Source organism: Pleurodeles waltl, chromosome 1_2 (genome assembly GCF_031143425.1).
Source record: "Pleurodeles waltl isolate 20211129_DDA chromosome 1_2, aPleWal1.hap1.20221129, whole genome shotgun sequence".
NCBI classification, from domain to species: Eukaryota; Metazoa; Chordata; class Amphibia; order Caudata; family Salamandridae; genus Pleurodeles; species Pleurodeles waltl.
In genome coordinates, this window is record NC_090437.1 from 43,334,657 (window position 1) to 43,353,628 (window position 18,972).

An 18,972-nucleotide genomic window follows, 5' to 3' on the forward strand; every position below is an offset into this window, starting at 1 on the left:
GGGCCCACTGGGACTTCAGATCCCACTGCAGAGCCTCCCTATGCCAACTGGTATGCTCAACCAACAGGATAGAGGAGACCATCAGTCTTAAAGTCAACCTCAATTAAATCCAGGATAGAGGCTAAAAGATCGGGATCATAGCCTGAATGTCCTAGATTCTCTTTCCAGGGTAAAAGGAACAAAATCAACCAGTTTCCAGAATGGCTCAGATGAAGGGGAGCATCTGTGAGAGTCCAGTGTAATCTTGGCACATCTATAGTGAACCCCAAAGATGACATGAGGTACACTGTAGTCCGGAAATGGTTTACGAATGCCTTGGGTGAGCCAGCATTTAACAGCCAGTCTTCAAGGCAGGGGAAGACCTGCACCCCAACAATCGAAGGTATGCTGCTACCACCGTCATCACCTCCGTGAACACACGAGGGGTGCTAGTGAGACCAAAGGAGGGCACAGTGAACTGAAAATGCTCCTCTCCAAACCATGAATCACATATAGTGCCAATGGGACCGTAGGATGGGAATCTGGAAATAGGTGTCTTGCAGGTCCAACGCCACCATCCATCTGCAGGATCACGGTTGGTAAGACCGGGGCTAGAGTGATCATTTTGAGAGTTTCTCCTTCTCGATGAAGAGATTGAGTGGGCTCAGATCTAGAATAGGCCAAAGACCATTGTCCTTCTTGAGCCCCCAAAAATATCAGGGATAACAACCACATCTTACGCTTGGTGCTGGCATCCTCTCAATAGCCCCTTTGGCCAAAAGGACTTGCACTCCCTGCTGCAAAATGGAGAGAGTCTTTCATCAGTCGTTGCGTGGACAATGGAACGTACAGCAGGGACAAAAGGAATGGTAAAGCGTAGCCTTTGTTTTTTTGGAGGACCTGCCTACCTGACATGATTGTTGCCAACTTAAATAGATTTGGTCGTTAGTGCCTCTCACCAGTTGGCTCCGACCGTCTGCAAAAGAGGTTTGGCAGGTAGGGCTGCAGTGGTAGGGGTCCTTTGTGGGGAGGTGGACTGAGAAGAATGCTGACCTTAGCTATGGGGGTAGTGTGCACCATAGGTTCTCCCATGAAACTGCTAGGTTGCTTGCTGGGTTGGAACAGGCTGACTGTAAGGACTGGCTTGTCCAAAGCTACGAAACGAACACTGAAATTGCTACTGTGGAGGTTGGATAGAAAGGCTCAGAGACCAAGCGGTGGTCCTGCTCTTCTCGAAATGTTCAAGGGCAGAGTCGGCCTTGTCCCTAAACAAGTGAGCCCCATTGAAAAGCATGTCCATCAGGGAGGACTGGACATCGCCCAAGAACCCAGTTGATTTAGTCATGCTCAGCAGCAAATAGCGACCCTGGTGCCTACAGACTTCCAACAGAATGAACTTGTCTGCAACACATCCATCCTAAATGCCCTGTCAAAAAACAAGGTGAAGGTCTTCCAGAACACTGGGGAGGACTTGTGCAACGAGTCCTAAAGGGCATGAGTGCAGAGGCCTAGCAAACAGGAGGCACTGGTGGACTGCAGGGCCAAACTGGCAGAGGAGAAAATCCACTCTCTTTGATTGTCAGGTGTAGTAATAGGGAAATTGTTTGGGTTGATCCGCCTAGTGGAAGCTTGCACCACAATACTCTCTGGGCAGGGGTCCTGTGACAAATAGGACGGTCGCCTGGAGCAGGCTGTGGCACCTGGCAATATGTCTATTAACTGAAGGGCCAGTACAAGGGTTAAGCCAAGCCCCCAGGAAAGTAACTGTCAAGGCCTCATTGAAAGGGAGGACTTTGACAGTCCTAAGCATAACCATGATGTCAGAGGCAGTTTCTTTAATAGCCAGACCAGGAGGAGAGAAAAGGACTGTCTCTAGGGAAGTATCAAGCCAACTAGTTTCTTGCAAGTCCTTATACCAATTGTCATCGGCACAGGGCTGATCAAATCTATCACTCTGGTCATAATCATTATCAGAGTCCATTCCAACATGGCAGTAAAAAGAATGCTGCCTGCCTTGATGTAAAGTAAGTGCAAAAATCTGTCAGATTTGGTTTTGACACTGGTCAAAGTTGGACCGGCATTGAGTCAGCACTGGAAAGGACGACTGGGGCCAGTTCCTCAGGTGGTGAAGTCAGCATTGGCATCAATGTATATGGCCCTGAAATATTCAAGGGATCCGGGGGGAGTGGTGTAGGGGCGGAATGGGTAGGGAGAGTAGCGTTGGTATTGAAACCAAAGGCAGAAGTGGCTCAGAGAGTCCAGCTGGTGCTGAGGGAAAACCAGCTGGTGGTAATCCAGGTAGAAGGCCTCTCAGTCCTATGGGGCTCAAAGGCACACCAGAGGGAGTTGGCAGAAAACCAAAGAGCCAGAGCACTGCTGCATGGAATTCTTTGATTTGGCGCTGCATGGCTGAAGGCTCCAGAAACTCAGGTAGTGCTGGAACCAGCTGACTGTGGGATCCACCTACGAGATTCAGCAGGGAAGTGGGTATGATGTGAAGGACTGGAACTCCATTTCAACAACTTATGTTTTCTGAGTTTACCTGAGGGTTTGGAATGCAATGAAGAGCAGACTCTAAAGTGGTCCCAGCTCTGCATCTTGTGCCACACAGTTTCTCATTGAGTTCTCATATGGCCTTTGGGGTCAATGCACAAACTCCGCAGGTCTTGGAGACATGGCTTGACCCAAGACACCACAGGCAAACCTGGTGGTGATCTATCACATATATCTGTTTGCAACAGTCCTTACAGGGTTTATAGCTTGTCTTCATAGTGGGTGGCGTCCCTTGCCTGCTGAGAGAAATTCAGAAGTAAAACCGAAAGGACGGTGTCTGATTGACGAGAGAAGCTCTGCATCTGGATGCGTGAAAAGAAAGGAGCTGATGTCAGCGCACGGGAGTGCCTCCTAAGAGGCTCTGGGCATCACTTCTGGAGTGGAATTGCTTCAGTATGAAGCCGCACGGTACCACCTTCCGAAGCGAAAAGGTATTTTGGGAAAGTTTCAACTAGGGAATAATCTAATAGTGAGGAATATGCAGCTAGACGTTTCTATCAGAATATCCTTTTCTCAAGACAGCAATAACACAACTAATGCTCCAGATGGACTGGAGATGCAAAAAGGGATGCCCTTTTGGCATAGACCAAATTACATGACCGTTCTGTGCCGTTGAGATAGTGGGAACAGCCACCACTGGTGATCATCAAGCAAGACCCTGTTGAAACCCCTGTCAGCAAGTTGACACTTTCACCTGGAATAAATTAGGGGGGGTCAACATTAGGATTCAGGGGATGAGTAGATGACCAGAGAGGTAAACTGGGGATAGGAAGTGCAGGGATTAAGATTGGCTCTAAATAGATGTGTTAAAATATGCCAACAAAACTTCCAATACAGGAGTAGAATCAGGTGCAGGTGCCATAAGGCCCTGTTTGTGCCACGCAACACTGCACTGACCCAAAAACAGGAAGACCTTCAGTGGCAGGTCACTGAATCTTTAAAGAGTAAACCAAGAGAAGGGGACATCGCAAAACTGCTCTGTAGATGCAAACTAAAATGGATACTAACATGTGAATCGGTCAACAATGGTTTACTGGTAATCATTGCTTAAACACATTAAATGATTTTGAGACTTTCTCTGCAATCACCCCACATGCTTTGGTTTAAGTTGAGGCAAGTATAATTATACAATAGATAATTGCTACCTTATGAACTAGTGTTCTTATAAAACTGACTTGAAATCACTTGCAAGTAGTTCTGGGTACTACATGCCAATATTTGGCAATAATTATTAGTCTTAAATTTGGTATGTAATTCGTCTGTGGGCTTCTTCTCTTTGGTCCTACACCAATGTTTGGTTGTTTCCCTCAACACCATCTTTTCAGGAAGGTCCTCTGTGTCTTTGAACTATACTGGTCAAAAATACTTTATTTCTCCATTACTAAAAAGGCAGGAGGAAATGGGTTTGGCCTTTTAACGCACCCTTGATACTGCTACATCCTACCACTCATTAAGTTCGTCTTACTACAAATGTGGCCTTTGCAAACTGCTTGCAATTCCTAGGTTCCAGGGCCTTCAATCGCTTCCCCAGCCGCATTCTTGGCAATATTCTGCCTTCACTAATCCCAACATGGCTGCCTTGTTCTGTTTCAGCCAAGTGTTACACTTCTGTTATCATGGTCCTTTTCCTTAGTCCTTGAGCATTATTTAGTTATGCTTTTTTGTCTCTTAGCTAGAAATATTGTGTGAGAGATCTTCCACTTGTTATTCTTTCTCTGTTCCTAATCCATTACAAGAATATTGCCATTCTTTTATCCCCAATGTAGCTATTGCATTTTATTCCTGGCTATTAGCCCTCCCTCTATATTCACAGAGGGGACATTCACTGGTTATGTATACCTTTCAGGTGCTAACAGCCTTAGCCAGACTTCTAGCAGCAAGACTACCTGATTTCCGTTTAAATACTGTCCTCAGTGGCTCTCTTTGCTGCATCCAACCCTACTGGCGACTAATTCTGAACTGACAATGTTGGTCTTTTAACTGTGAGGTCCATATGGTATGGCTCACATACCTTGTGCATCCACTCACAGCTAGTAAGCTCAGCTCCCCCATTCAGCTGGAGTACAGGTTATACATCCCCCTAACATAAATGAAATTGGTGAGTTCATTTCCAAAGTTTTTGCCAGTACACCTCTGTTCCCTTCAGCAATTTCTTGACATATTGTTTTAGTTTTTCTGTTTTAGCAAGGCCGTATCCTTGTAATTCTTGCAGAATGCCTTTCCACTGCACACCATAATCATTTGTGACCCTCACTTTAATCACTACTAAGGTTTAATTCCTTGTTCCTATTTTTCAGCACACAGGAATTTAGTGTTCCAGTATGTGTCTTTACAGGTATACTTCCATAGTTACCCTTTCTGTGCGATAAACACCTCCAATTAGTAATCATGTTAATCCCTGTATTTCCTGTCCCCAGCTTACCTCTCGGGCTCTCTACTCATCCCGTCAATCCTGATGAAGACCCCAATCTACTCAGGCTCGAAACATCTTCAACTATATGTCCAATGAGCCACACCTCAAGAATTTTCAGTCAAATGCATACTGTGAAGATTACAGAATTTTTGGCCATATTGGAGCTGCTCTATGAACACTTAATATGTATGTTTATTCGCTGTGCATTGCACGTGTGAACACCAAGCACCTTAACTACAACTGAACGTTTTCTATTTTGTTGCCAATAAAACTGTTGCTTCTGCCACTTGAAGTATACCAATGTGTCTGTTATATTTCTGTGATTATTTTTACATTAGTTATTTCTTTGATTGACTTTTCTTACTCATTAACACAGAAACCACTGTCACCTTATTTATTATGCTTACCCAAGGCTCATTTTCACTGTAGGAAAAACCTTTGTATACAGTATACTCCAATCTACCATGAGCCAAAAAATGTCCTAGATGGTCATACCATTTCAACTACAAACAGATATTACCTTGTAATCCAGCTGCCCTGATTTCAAGTCTTAGCCTCTGACCATTATGGAGAGACTGCAATGGGCAAAGGAAAGCCTGCGCCTGACCACCTGTGTTTGTCAGTCAGGACATTTGTAGACTGCGTACGTAAGTTAATGGCTATTTAAAAGTTCACTGAAGATTGAGAGTCACTCAAGGTATCCTGGATATTGATTATAGCTATTAGCATCAATCCTCTGCTGACAGAGAGGGATTGAAGTGATAAAGCTTGCACATTCACTTACTGATAGAACTACTGACCAAGATGCAGGTCAATAATATGTAATTTTCTTTTACTTTCCGTCCTGTTCTTGATTTACAACAGGAGCGCTGATTGATGTTATCAACTGGCACTTTGGTCAATGATGTTACGCGCTATGTCGAAGAATATACTGAAACTGAAAGTAATATCGCACACTATTATACTGCAGCAGATAAAAATGGTCTATATTGAGTATCTTGCAGATATGTGTAGAATTTTCTAAATATAAGAACAAATGCTACTAACAAAAACTGAGATCGTTGACTGTAAATAATTCTAATAAAATAGGAGAACAACAATTCACAAAAATATATTTTCACATGTGGAGTCAGGGAAAGGTTTCAAAAATTAACTATGCCTTTTTAATAGAGTGGTGCTCCTGACTGCTTGAGTAGGTTTCTTCATCCATGTCTGAATCTCCTCGGTCTGAGTACTCCATTGAGTCTGTGGAGGAGAGCCCTGACCTTTTCCCTTTGGATTGGTTACTCTCCAACAAAGCTTTCTTCCTTTCACCAGTCCAGCTGATGTCAGAAGGTGACATTTTGCTTTGCAATGCTGTAATACGGGTCCAATCACTTATGTGGTTACCAGTAAGGCCATTCATAAGGCTCTGTGAAAGGCTGGCACTTTCTGTCCGAGAATCTTGTGAACTCAAGCTCCCCTCCCGCTGACCAACAGACAACTTAGAAGAACCCCCAGATACTAGCCGCTGGTGGCTGAGAGCCCGGTGATGCTCTTCAGAAGAGGACTCAGCATCGTTGTCTTGAGTAGATAATGACCTTCTTGAGTAGCCTTTTGTTCCGTTTTGGAGATGTACCGGTACAGAAGGCACTTCTGAAAAATAAAAAATGAAAATGAATAGTGAGAAACTGATAAAGATCTAAGTTGTTGAATATGAAAATACATTATGCCAATTCTTGAATATGGTATGTTATAACTTCTTGTAATCTATTATATTAACAAAAGCATATCTTTATGATAAACCACCAAGTACAAACAAGGAGATATTAATCTAAGAATAGCTTTGCAAAATATCTTCATTAAAGATTACATTTCACACACATGGTAAGCAAAGGCAGCAATTTGAGTTGATGAGACTCCCTATGAAGCAACAAATACACCCATTCATAGATGCTGTGGAGTCTCAACTTTTTAATTGTAACATGCAGCTGCACAGATAAAGAGTATCTTGGCAGGGTCTCTTGGGTGCTGCAACAATAAGCCCGGCTGCAGTGCTTAACATCATCAACTGAAACACCATGGTCTTTACAAAGCATAACACACACATTCTATAAAGCATGTCCTCAGCTGGAAGTATACAAGGTTTGAAGACAGAAAACAGGTTTACCCTCTGACAGTTTTATCATCCAGGTTTTGAACTGTCAATTGAAACCAAACCATTTAAATTTAATAGACATAAAAGCATAACTTTCCTTTCCACTAATAAACTTAATTGCCACCAACCATGCTACTGCCAATAGAGAATTCAGGGTTACATTTAGCTAAAATATTGGCAGATGTTTTCCAGCAAACAAGATGTCCTATGCTGAAACAAATCCACTGAACAACACAAAGATCAGAGGAGAAGGTTTTCTAATATATTTTTGTATTCCCCTGTTGATGAGCTAGAGAGTTAAAGCTCAGAGGTTTAACATGTAGTCACTTAGGAGAATGAAACTAACCATTTCTGAAGACTGTTCGACCCACTGTCCATCTGGCATGGCACTGACAATGGCTTGACTTAACAGGGCCCTCTCCACAAAAGCTAGCTCACTTCCCTCTTACTTCTAAAAGAGACATCTAGGTCAACTGCACTGACAGTAGCTTGCTGTAATGAAAGCCCTCTGAGAGGAGATGGAAAACTAACTGCTGCGTCATTTTCTTTTTTCCTTGCCTGCCCTATGTTTTTCCTCTAATATAATCAGGGAGTCTACTGAAGGTAATACATATTCAATTTAAACAGGGCCTTTCTTCAGCACCGAGAGGCTCTGCTGAAAAGTGGCACATCTAGATTGTCTCCCCAATCTCAGTAGAGGTGATTACTGCTCCCTCCGTCCAGGCCACAAGGTGACTGGTAGCCTCAGCGATTACAATTCAGGGGCATGCCTCTGGCAGTGAACATTACCCTTACAGCATAGCTTCATACGTACAACATGAGACTGTTGGATCAGACGATGTGGTTAGAGATAAATTGGGCTGGACATCGGTTAAGAACAGGATTGAATTAAAATTGCCTGCCTTCTTCAAAAAGCTTTCAAAAAGACTGGGCCTTCCTTCCTCATAGTGTTGATTGTTTCAAATTGGCCAGTTAGAACACTGTGATCCAGATTTGCTTTTATGGCCAGAGTGCCTAACATTTAATCAGCTAGGGCACGCAGAAGCTCTTTCTGATTGTCTGGTACCAGAATTTGGAACATTCTGTCATTGAATATACAAGTAATCCAAAATTACTACAAATACAAAAAAGTGATCTGGACTTACCTTTTGCATAAACCTTTGTTCTACTTCCTTTGTCAAGGGAGGAGTTTGCCAATTAATTGATGTGTTATGAGTATTTTTTTTTCTTTCTTTCTCTTTTTTTCTTTATTTAGTTTTTTTGATATCCATGGTATTTATTGCACTGATTTTCCATCAGGCCTGTCCTAGTAGAACATTGGTTAGCTCAGGCTTCCTGGCTTTCTATCAAGACTACTAAAGTTTGATAAACAGTATTGTCCATTAAAACATTACCTTGTATACGGATTGGACATGGAGACCATTCACTTTAGTACTCTCGGGCACATTTAAAGAGGGTGCTACCAGAGGATAATATTCACAAGAGGGCTAATGTTTTACAGAAGCTAGTATATACTTGCAATTCTGTACTTTTTGAAAGTGAAACTGAGTGTCGAACACTGTATTTTTTATGCTCCTCTAGTGCCCCGCCATCAAGAGTCCACTTACACACTCAAGGAGTGTGATCCCGGTGAAGACTAGAGTGCAGAACAGGAGCATTGCCATTGTGAGCTCTTAACTGAATGAATATAGCTCTCTGGAGCAGTATGATGTAGGCAGTAACAACTGTGCATGCACTGAACAAGGGGTGCACAGAGGCGACACAGTGTTGCCATCTGGTCAGAAGGCCAGAATTTAGGGGGCAAGTCAAGCTGCTACTCTCAAGATCAATTTCTGGTGAGGCTGCATGCTTATTGTGTGCCAAGTAAAAAACAGTAGCATACAGAGACTTCCATAAATGTGATCTAACATGTTGACAGCAAAGCAACAAAAACTGTAAGCAGCAACTGTAAGCAAGGTTCTGTGAACATTTTGATGCAGAGGCTCTTTCTTTGAAACATACAAAAAATTGATGGCTTCAATGCCATCCTCAGCCACTGGTAATTACTCATGCTTACTTACCAGCCTAACACTATTCTGCACACCATGTCATCAAAGTTTGGACCAAGCCATTCACAAATCAGTCTCAACCCTGCTTTAGTGGGAACAGCCCAGCCTGAACTGCCTCATCAGGTCCTTCCTGAATCAAACACAGGCATTCCAAGGCCAGTTTCACCTTTATTAGGGCTTGTCAGTTGGGTATAGCTTGGCACTACTGGCACAGTGTGCATAGGACCCAAGTACAGTCATGATTGTCCCTCTCAGGGCTATGGGCGTAGCTTGGTCAGTAATTTGGTGGGTGTCCAGCTTCAGATTTCCCAACAATGATGTTGGTGTATAATGTTAAAATGCATTATGTGACAAGTAGGGCACATGAGAATGGTGAAAGGGAGATGAATGTGGATTGGTAGGAGTACTAAGTGAGAGAAAACACAATATTTTGTAAAATAACCATCATTTTCTAAGACTTTTAAAGCACAGAGAGAGAGTGTTCGCACATTTTTATCTCTGAATGTTTAAAAAAAAAAAAAAGAAAAAAAAAAAAAACTCCTTGCAAATCCGACAGGTACCTCACCATACCAGACTGAAAGCATCTATACCCAACAATTTTCCAGAAACTACATGTATTACAGGGGGAGTAACACATCACCACCCCCCCACCCACCCGAAGCTACGCCCTCAGTGGATGACATCACACTGAAGCATCCTGGGTTCAGTGGGACAGGTATGCCCAGATAACTAAAAAATAAAGCCAGGTTTCAATGAATCTGCAAATAATCATTTTTGTTCTTTAAACTCAGATTCCAGTGATGGTCCATCCATGCGTGAGAGTGCACCTGAGAGGGTCATGGTAAAAAACTGATCCAGTAATTCCTGCTCAAACATCTCTTCTAGGTTAGCCTCCACTGATGACGCAAACAATTATTTAACATGCTAAAAGGATGCCTCCAGCATCATTTCTGATATCTTAAATCCCAAAAATATTTGTAAATTATTAAATGCTTTTGCAGGACCTCAGCATCTGAAGTAGCATCATGTATGAAGAGCGTGCACTTTGCATATCACAGGGAGATTATAAATATACATCCATCATTGTAAACTGTGACAATTATTCAATCAAGGTCTCAATTCAAGAGTATATCATGCAACTGAAAGACAGGGGCACACAGGGTCATAACATTCCCCTGGAGGATTATCCAGTACTAATGCAACACAGAGAGAAGAGCAGCATTAGTATAATCTAAAGCCCCAAGATTTGCCGTCCACTATATTTGGAGGAAAAGGTCCATCCAATACCAAGAGTGATCGGTCAGGAACTGAAAATTACTTATAAAGCTGGTAAAAACATTTGTGCAGGTCTGACTGGTTAGAATGAACAAATGAATGTAGATTTACAGAGCACAGCAGCTACCCAAACCCAAGGAAGTCCCGGCACTTGAGATTCAATCTAAGGCACAGATAGCAGGGTTAGTTGGAATAAAACAGCCATGGTTTTAGTCGTTTCTAAAGGAAGAATCGAAGGCTACCTGATGAAGTTCTTGATGGAGAGCATCCCATTGCTTTGAAGCTGCAAGGGCGAAGAAGTGACTCAGATGTTAAGATAATTTAAACTGAGGGATAGCTTAAGTGATCTAAGAAATCTTATGAGGACATGTGGAAAAATCAACCTCTGAAGATATTTTGATGCCTTGTTTGAAAAGGCATGAAAAATAAATCCTAATGCTTTGAAGATGATTACTTTGTAGATGGGCAGCCAGTGCAAGTCTCTGAGCTTTGAGGCACTAGATTGGTGGCTCAGTACACTCACAATAGGTCTAGCAGAAGCATTCTACACAGTCTGCAATCATTGGCTGAAGTGCTTGGGAAGTCTCAAAAACGTTTCCGAAAGTTCAATCCAGAGGTGATCACAGCATGGACCACAGATTTGCAATGGAAGAAAACAAAAAGGCCTTTAGCAGAGTGAAGCATGTGCGGTGACAGAAGCGATCTGAGATTAAAACTAAAGGTCCTGATCAAACCTGATGCCTACATTTCTGATTGTTCTAGCTGGGTTGGGGCTTAAGCTTCGTTCATTAAGCCATTGTGACTATGACCAAATTAAATTAAATGAGCTGAACAGGAGATTTTCTTTCTTCGATTCAAGTTGAGACAGCTTTATTGCATTCACGATGTCACCCCTGTGGGGGATGTCTTAAATTTATCTGAGGATCGGTTCACATTTTATTTCAAGCAGAAGATCAACTGTCTCATCAGTGTATGATATTTTTAAGCCAAATGATAGAACCAACTTTGATAATAATGTGATATACACACTGAAAGAGTGGCGCTCAAAGAGGACCCTGCAAGGACACAGTAATTTAGTTAAAGAAACAAGATTGATTTGGCAGGGGTATTAAAGGAAACATTATGTCCATTTAAGGCCAGAGCCTTCTATTCCAAGTTGCTAGTGACATTCCAACACTATTTGATGATAGTCTATATGAAAGACCTTGGAGAGGTCCAGTAGGAGCAAAGCCGCTGAGCTCTCACAGTCCAATATTACCCGAATGTGCCCCAATCCCATCAAAAAGGGCAGTTTGGGGGTGTACATAGGACAAAATACAGACTGAGAGTTGTCCACTAAATAAGTAGTTTCCAGGTTTGATGAAATCGGCCAGTTGACAGTTTTTTTCAATATCTTACCAGCAAGCAGTACAAGAGAAATGGTCTCATGTTAGAAAAATCTCATGGGTTAGAACATGGTTCCTTATCGAGAGGTTTAACACAGGCTAAAAAACAAATTGAGGCAGACTTAAGAGAAAGTTTTAAGAGCTGGCAAAGATAAGCGTAAACAGCATTACTGCCTAATTTCAAAATTGTGGGGGTGGGGATTATCTAATAGAGACCCTGAATTTCTATTTGCCAAGGCTAATTTGATTACTTCTACCATTACTTGACTGAAATTGCAGAAACGGTGAGGCTGAGAAGCTGGGCCTTGGGACAGTAAAATATAAGAAATATCTGATGATGTTGCATTAGAAAATTATTACAAATTGTACCAATTTTGTGTGAAAGAATGAGGAGACGTTATTGCATAGTTTGTGTGTAGGAGAGGTGACCGGTTAGCAGGTGTGGAAAGAAGAACAATTTATCAAGATGAAGGTTTCTTTTGATGAGTTCTTCAAACCACAAAGCATCTCGATACAATATGTGCTTCAGGCCTTTTTAATCACTTTGTGGTGGTTTTCTGTTTGCAGAATTACAAAAAAGTGTCATTAGGGTCAAAACATGTTGCCTGTTTCAGTTTCATGACTAGCTGAAAAGGCAAACAAAGCAATTAAAAAGAGAAACAAAATATGCAGGAAAGAATTGTGATTTCTTTGTTGGTACAAATATAATCAAGCATCTGAGAAAAAACTACAGTCACCTAATCTGGAAGACCAGAATGGACCACACTGAAACACAGTGAAACAAAATACATGAAACTTGAAACTCCAACCACCCCAGGAGGGTCTGGTAATTTGTAAATGTAAATATTTTATATAGCACCAACACAAAAACTTACCAGCAGCAGTAGATGTGGCGTGTAGTATGTGTCTCCTCTTTTTATGTAGATTACACTACTGTCTCTCTTATGTCACCTCAAGAAATCAATTTTCACATCTTCTGATCAACTGGTAGAACAAGTTGCTTCTGGTGAATACTGTACCTAACAACCGATTCCTCACCTTAAGAATATTACCCAGACAGACTGGATCTTGAAACTTTTCATAGAAGTGCTCCCATGTGCGATAGGTGGAGCAGTGCTGCTCCACCCTGGCTTTGCACTGCCCTGGAAGCAACAGTTTGGAGCAGCATATATGCACCACCACAGCATGCGAATATCAGTTTTTTTCTTGACTATTTCTGCACTCTCAGAGGTGGATCATAAAACAATTGTTGGTACCACTGTTCAAATCTCTGACTTGGAACCATTTTAAATGTAAAAAGTGGCCACTCCACAGAACTGGGAGGTGGGAGAGAAGCAAAGATTTTGCAGTTAGATACAGTACTCACAAGAAAGAGGCTTACCAAAAGTAACTTAGGCTACTGATACAAAACTTCTAACTGCAGATTGTTGACCATTAGAATGGATACCAAAGCAGTTCCTACCAAAAGTGGAGGGTCTGTGGAGTAGACTCAGTCCTAAAAGTTCTGCAGGACCAAGTAGGCAAAAACCCTTTCCATTGGACCGATTTGTCAAGACAGTAGTGCTTTGTGAATTTGTACACCACCATGTGTTATGGCATATGTTAGGGACATGCATTGCATGTGCCAGCTCAGTGGAAGCAGCTTTAGCCACATGGAATGGGCTCTCATAGTCCTTCCAGAGGCTGCTTTTTTGACCATTGTGCAGGAGAACTTACTGCAGAGGATTATCCTCCTCAACACAATCCTCTTCTGCACAGCCTTCCCTTTCTTTGCCTCTGAGAACCTCACAAAAGGCTGATCATCCACCCAGTGGTCTTTGGTATGATAGACATAAAAGCTTAAAGTCCTGTTGGGGGTCCAAACAATGGAGCCTCTTCTTCTACTTCAAAGGGTGAGGCGAGACAAAGAACACAGACTGTGATGGCTTGTCCACAGCTTTTGGGTAGAAGGCTGGCCAACTCAGTTTGTCTGAAAAATAAGGTGTTTAGGGAAGTTGCACCCACTGTGTTGGACGTTCACTCAAGCATCAAGCTTAAGTGTTTGGAATGAGGAAAACAGTCAGAAAACGCCTCAAAGGGCTCAGATATGAGCTTCATCGAGACGAAATTAAGGTCCGACTTCGGCATCACAAACTGTTAGGAAGGAAACATGCATCAAAACCACAATACAGGTGAGTTAAACAAGGACGGTTTGTCCAGTGAACTTAAAAAGGCCTAAAAAGGCAGACAACATTCAATAGCAAGACAAGCAAGCACAGCAAGGCCCTGCAGAAAACAAAACATTTGACAGTTTGGCTTGTAAAGGTTCTGTCTTGCAGACAGAATACCAGGCCACAAATTTGCCCCAGCACCCGGTGTAAATGGGGTGTACATGCACAAAATATATATGTAAATGGGGTTTGTAGAAAGGTATCTGAAAGAAAGAATGACATTCACAACCTCAGTTGGCAGATTAAATGCAGACAACTGCCGCAGCTCAATCTCTATGCATGGAGGTGTAGATTGCACAGGTTCAGGTGCAAACCCCTGCCCTGCTGCTGTAAATAAAAAATCCTCCCAAAGTGGTAGCCTGATTAGAGGCAGATGCTTATGCCCAGCCATTCCGGGTACCACACTCTCCTGGTCCAATCTGGAGCCAGTATGCTGACTTTGGCCCTGATGTTCCTGATGATCTTCAGATCTTGGGAGAAGAAAGGCAAAAGTGGAAAGGTGTACAGGAGTCCTGTGTTCCAACCTAGGTTGAATGCACCTCCTATCAAGCGACTTTGGGAGAACTTCAACAAGCAAAATATTTAACACTGCACATTTGTAATGGTGGCAAAACGTTCCAGACAGGGTTCTCCACAATGTTGGAATATGTGCATTACTAACTTGGAATGCAGATACCATGTGTAACATGCCAACCACTGCTAGCTGAACTCTTCTGCAATAGCATTCAAAGATCACACCTGATGGTTCATGATCAGAGAGATGGCTTGACACTGCAGCCAACTACAAAGGAGAAGCAAGATTCAAAGAGCATTTGTATATCGACCCAATAAACAACTGTACTGACTGACCTCAATGCTAGGCTAGCTGAAAAAAACATCTGTTACCTCAGTCCTAGTGAGGAAATCACAATCAACAGGTGATGGCCGGGCCACCTGATTATTCACAGCTGGGGTAGAACAGGGCTTTGACCAGGTGCTCATCAGTGTCAGTGAAGGCTTAATTTAACTGGAGCAAGGTCTCGATGTGGCTGGCCCAGGCTGTAGAACTTCTGCAAGGACATTAATCTTAACCTCAATGAAGGAAGGTCCAGAACCTGAAGTAGTCAACGAATTACTACAGCAAATGAAGCACTATTTAACATTGTACCATGAAATATGAAGGCTACTCGCCTCTTCATAATGAAGTGTAAAAATCCTCCTCCTCCCCACCACCATCATCATCATCATCTCTATGTGATAGCAAGCCTTGATCAGAATCAAAACCAAAACGACAATATGGAGTCTCTGTGGGAATGCCTGCAGAAGTGGTGGCAAAGGACTAGACTAAGCGCCTGATTCAGAACTTAGAGGACTGGTAACTCCATCACAATGGTGATGGATGTCCCGCCCACCAAAATCTAAATCTCATTACATCCAATGGGATGGCAAGCTGGACATCTGTCACTGTTGTGATGGGGTAATCTGCATGCCAAGTTCTAAATCAGGCCCTAAGACTGTATGGTGACTGGTTGTGCTGTAGCGAGCTAGTAATGTAATCTCAGTTGGGGGTCATGTAGAAGCTGTATTGAGGTCAGATATCAGAGCTAGCACCAGATCCTCCTCTGGCAGCAGTGGTACTGGAGTGGGTTAAAGGAGTGTCTGAAGGGATGGGGTGGAAGTCTGCACCCAGTCAGTGGTGGGTCAATGAGGGGTAGGACGACGTTGAGGGTGGACCCACCTAAGATAATCTAACTGAGGACATCTCCCAATTCTTGAGGCCCAAAGGTGCACCAGAGGGGACAGGAATAGTGCCAAATAAAAGCAGCATGACCTCTTTAAAAGCCTCAGCTTACTGTGACATTGCCAGTAGCCCTGGGAATTCAGAGTCCTTCAGGAACAATTGTGGGATCAGCTCCTTATTTGGAGGTCAGGAGTAAGACCGACTGGCTCACTGACATAGTTGCTGCTACTCTTTAGGAAGAGAGGGGGTCAAGTACTGCTTCCCTTTCTTGTGTCTTTGTTTGGACATCAATTTACCACAGGTCTTCAACAGTGAAGGAAACTTCTTGCAAGAGAGACCTCAAGAGCAGAGTACGTTTGAGCCCAAAAACTTGGAGTATGGATGCGACTTATGAGAGGTCTGTGACTTTTTCTGTGTTCAACACAAAACATCTTTGCTTCCTGGTCCCAGATAACCTATTGGTGCACGATGACGCTGTCATCGCACAGCTTGGTGTCATGCCCTGAACTCAAACACCAGAGACACACCTCATGTGGGTCTGCGACTGAAATCTGTTCCAAGCAGTTTTTGGTTGGTTTACACCAGTAGTTTTAGGTGGAGACATTGTTTTCTTGCACCCTGTATTTTTAATAGCCATAGAATGACTGATGAAAGAGGAAATTAAGCTTCTGATTCATGTTTGAAGGCACGGAAAAAAAGGAACTGATGTCCATGTGCAGGTTTGGTGCTTATATGCCACTCCATTCTGGCACTTCTAGGGTGCTACAAAACCAGTGCCAAGCCACACAGCACCATCTGGTAGCGTGCAGGAGCACTGCTATGAAATGTTTCCAGATCCAAACTGGTACCTGGGGAAGGTCAATCCTCCTTTCAAAATAAATTGTGCATATGCAGCCCATCGGTCAGTTGATCTGCCACCTACCCCCTTTTTATGTTGCATTTTGTATTGTTTTTGTGATGGTGATATGTGTTATGTAATGTAATTTTTAAATGCATACATTTTTATTATCCTATATTTAAAACCCTGCATATAATGTTTCAAACATCCATGGCGTTGCATTTGAGTTTTAAGGTGTGAGTGTATAAGAGTTTAGAGCTATTTATCAAGAGTATAACAATGATGCCAAATGTTTTGAGCTGACTTAAAGAACTGGGACCTTTACCATAACCAACTCACCTTTCAGAGAGTGTTTAAGCAAACATCAGCACTACATACAATGCTCATTGTCAAGGCCACTCAACATTGTTTAGCTATTATATGTGGGGTTGATAATCCGCATGTCATCATATGCAGCCAGCTTATGGTCCAAACAACAAAAGTGGGGCATTACACTGCTTTTCTAATGTGGCATCAGTCAACTTTATGAGGAAACCTTAATTAAATGAGCAATTGGCAATACTGAGATACTGTCACTTCAGATCTGAATTTAAAAAGGGTGCATTTTAGGGCCTCTATATGGCAGATCTGGGTGATTTTATCACCCACTCCAGCTTATTTACACTATAATCAGCGGGAGAACCAACCTTGATTCTTCATTATGCGAAGATAAGAGCCTGTTGAAGTAAGCAAGCACTGGGTTACAATGCTGGCTCTCTGTCCTTTATTCATATTATGATTTGGACAGAATTACAATTAGTACAACAGAAGTGTTGTTATTGAGAGAAAAGTCAAAACAATAGGAAGGTTGTTATTAAATGGACACTTCACAGAGAGGCTGACCTTCAAGTATTTTGGAGTCCACATTCAAGGGAGGTGTCGCCACCATCAGAAGCTAGCCACTCAAATTCAAGGCAGTTTCCCTTAAATGGGCACTGCTCAAGCTTCAGAGAAAATTCAGGACCTTTACTGATTTTATTTTTTAAAGTTAGCAGTTGAACGTTTTTGCCATTATAATGACTGGCCAGAAAGTCCTTCTCGGTAAATTATCCAATTGACTTGACTCATTTGGTTTAAACAGTGCAGTCTCTTCAGCACTTTAATCAGCATTTTGAATTTAACCTCAAAGAAGGAACTAATGATGGAATTTTGTTCAATTCAATAGTAAAATGTATTAGTCACTGGCTTTAGGTGACAATCATGTTTGTAATTGACATCGTAATAGCTAGCTGATCGGACTTCTTTGTAGAGTCTGCTCAGGTGAAAGCTTTCAAATGGTGCAAAATGCCACAATCAGAAATGGACTGCTTACTAAAACAACTCTTCTCTGGAATCCTTCATGAATCCCTCTTCTGTTAAAAAGTAGCAGCAAAACATCTGGCACTCATATCACTCCAAATGATCTGCAGCAATTTTCAGCAAAGAAATCGGCTAGTCTTGTATTTGACTAGTACAAAGGAAATAAACTACACAGTTGTTTTTGTAAGCATTATCAAATGTCTGCAATCGCAATTATGAGCATAAAATATTCAGATTTGGTCTTTTCACTAAGGGGCAGTGAAACTGACCTAGGAAACATAAAAAAATAATGTGAAAGTTGAAGGCCCTTTTAGTCTAGCAAGAAGTCAATTATTCATGAGCTTTTAAGGGCAAGAAGAAATGTCCCTAAAACTTGTGTTCATCTGGCGGTCATCTGCAATTGCTCTGCTATTAAGTTTATGTGTAATACCTGCAGTGATCTGCAAGTTTTATCTAGAACTGCAAAGTTTATGGCAATAGTTACCTTAGTATTAGGTTCTGACAAAGTTGGAGATCACAAAAATATGAATGGGGTCAGAGCAGTGGATCCCAACCATTTGACTTCTGTGGACCTTAACTATCGTTACTGGAATCGGAGGACCCCTACTGAATCATTATTGGAATCTGAGGACCCCCTCACTGAGTCATTACTGGAAGCTGGAGACCTTGGCCTAAACAATGTCAATGATTTGAACCGCAAAACAATACACAAAAAACAGAAACAAGCATTCATCAAACAAATATAAAAATGAAAACACATTTTATTTAACTTGAGCACAAATAAATAAAAATATATTTATTTTAATAGGAAGGTTGGAGCTTTTCTAAACTCAATTGAAGCCACACATCATCCATACTATTTTAAGTTAGATGCACCTGCATTGCACCAACAAATACATTTGAGGATACTAATTCAACTTTTAACTTCTAATTTTAATAGACATTTTCAGTACGTTTTTAAATTCTCAATTGTACATTTAGCCACTTTATTTATACACACTTCATTAATCTGTTACTATTAGTTAATTTTCTAAAATGAACTGCCTGAAAAGGCTTTATGGACCCTGAGGTCTCCC

The 18,972-nt window shown here is 42.0% G+C and overlaps 1 protein-coding gene across 9 annotated transcripts in view; it reads right to left on the bottom strand.

Moving 5' to 3' along the window:
* PTPN13 (protein tyrosine phosphatase non-receptor type 13) overlaps positions 1-18,972 on the bottom strand; it is a 1,045,801-nt gene that overhangs the window by 391,398 nt on the left and 635,431 nt on the right. For all 9 annotated transcript variants that reach the window (XM_069236135.1, XM_069236143.1, XM_069236122.1 and 6 more), the window contains exon 24: positions 6,105-6,580. In XM_069236135.1, the coding sequence (XP_069092236.1) occupies positions 6,105-6,580 (476 nt within the window). The remainder of the gene's footprint in view (positions 1-6,104; positions 6,581-18,972) is intronic.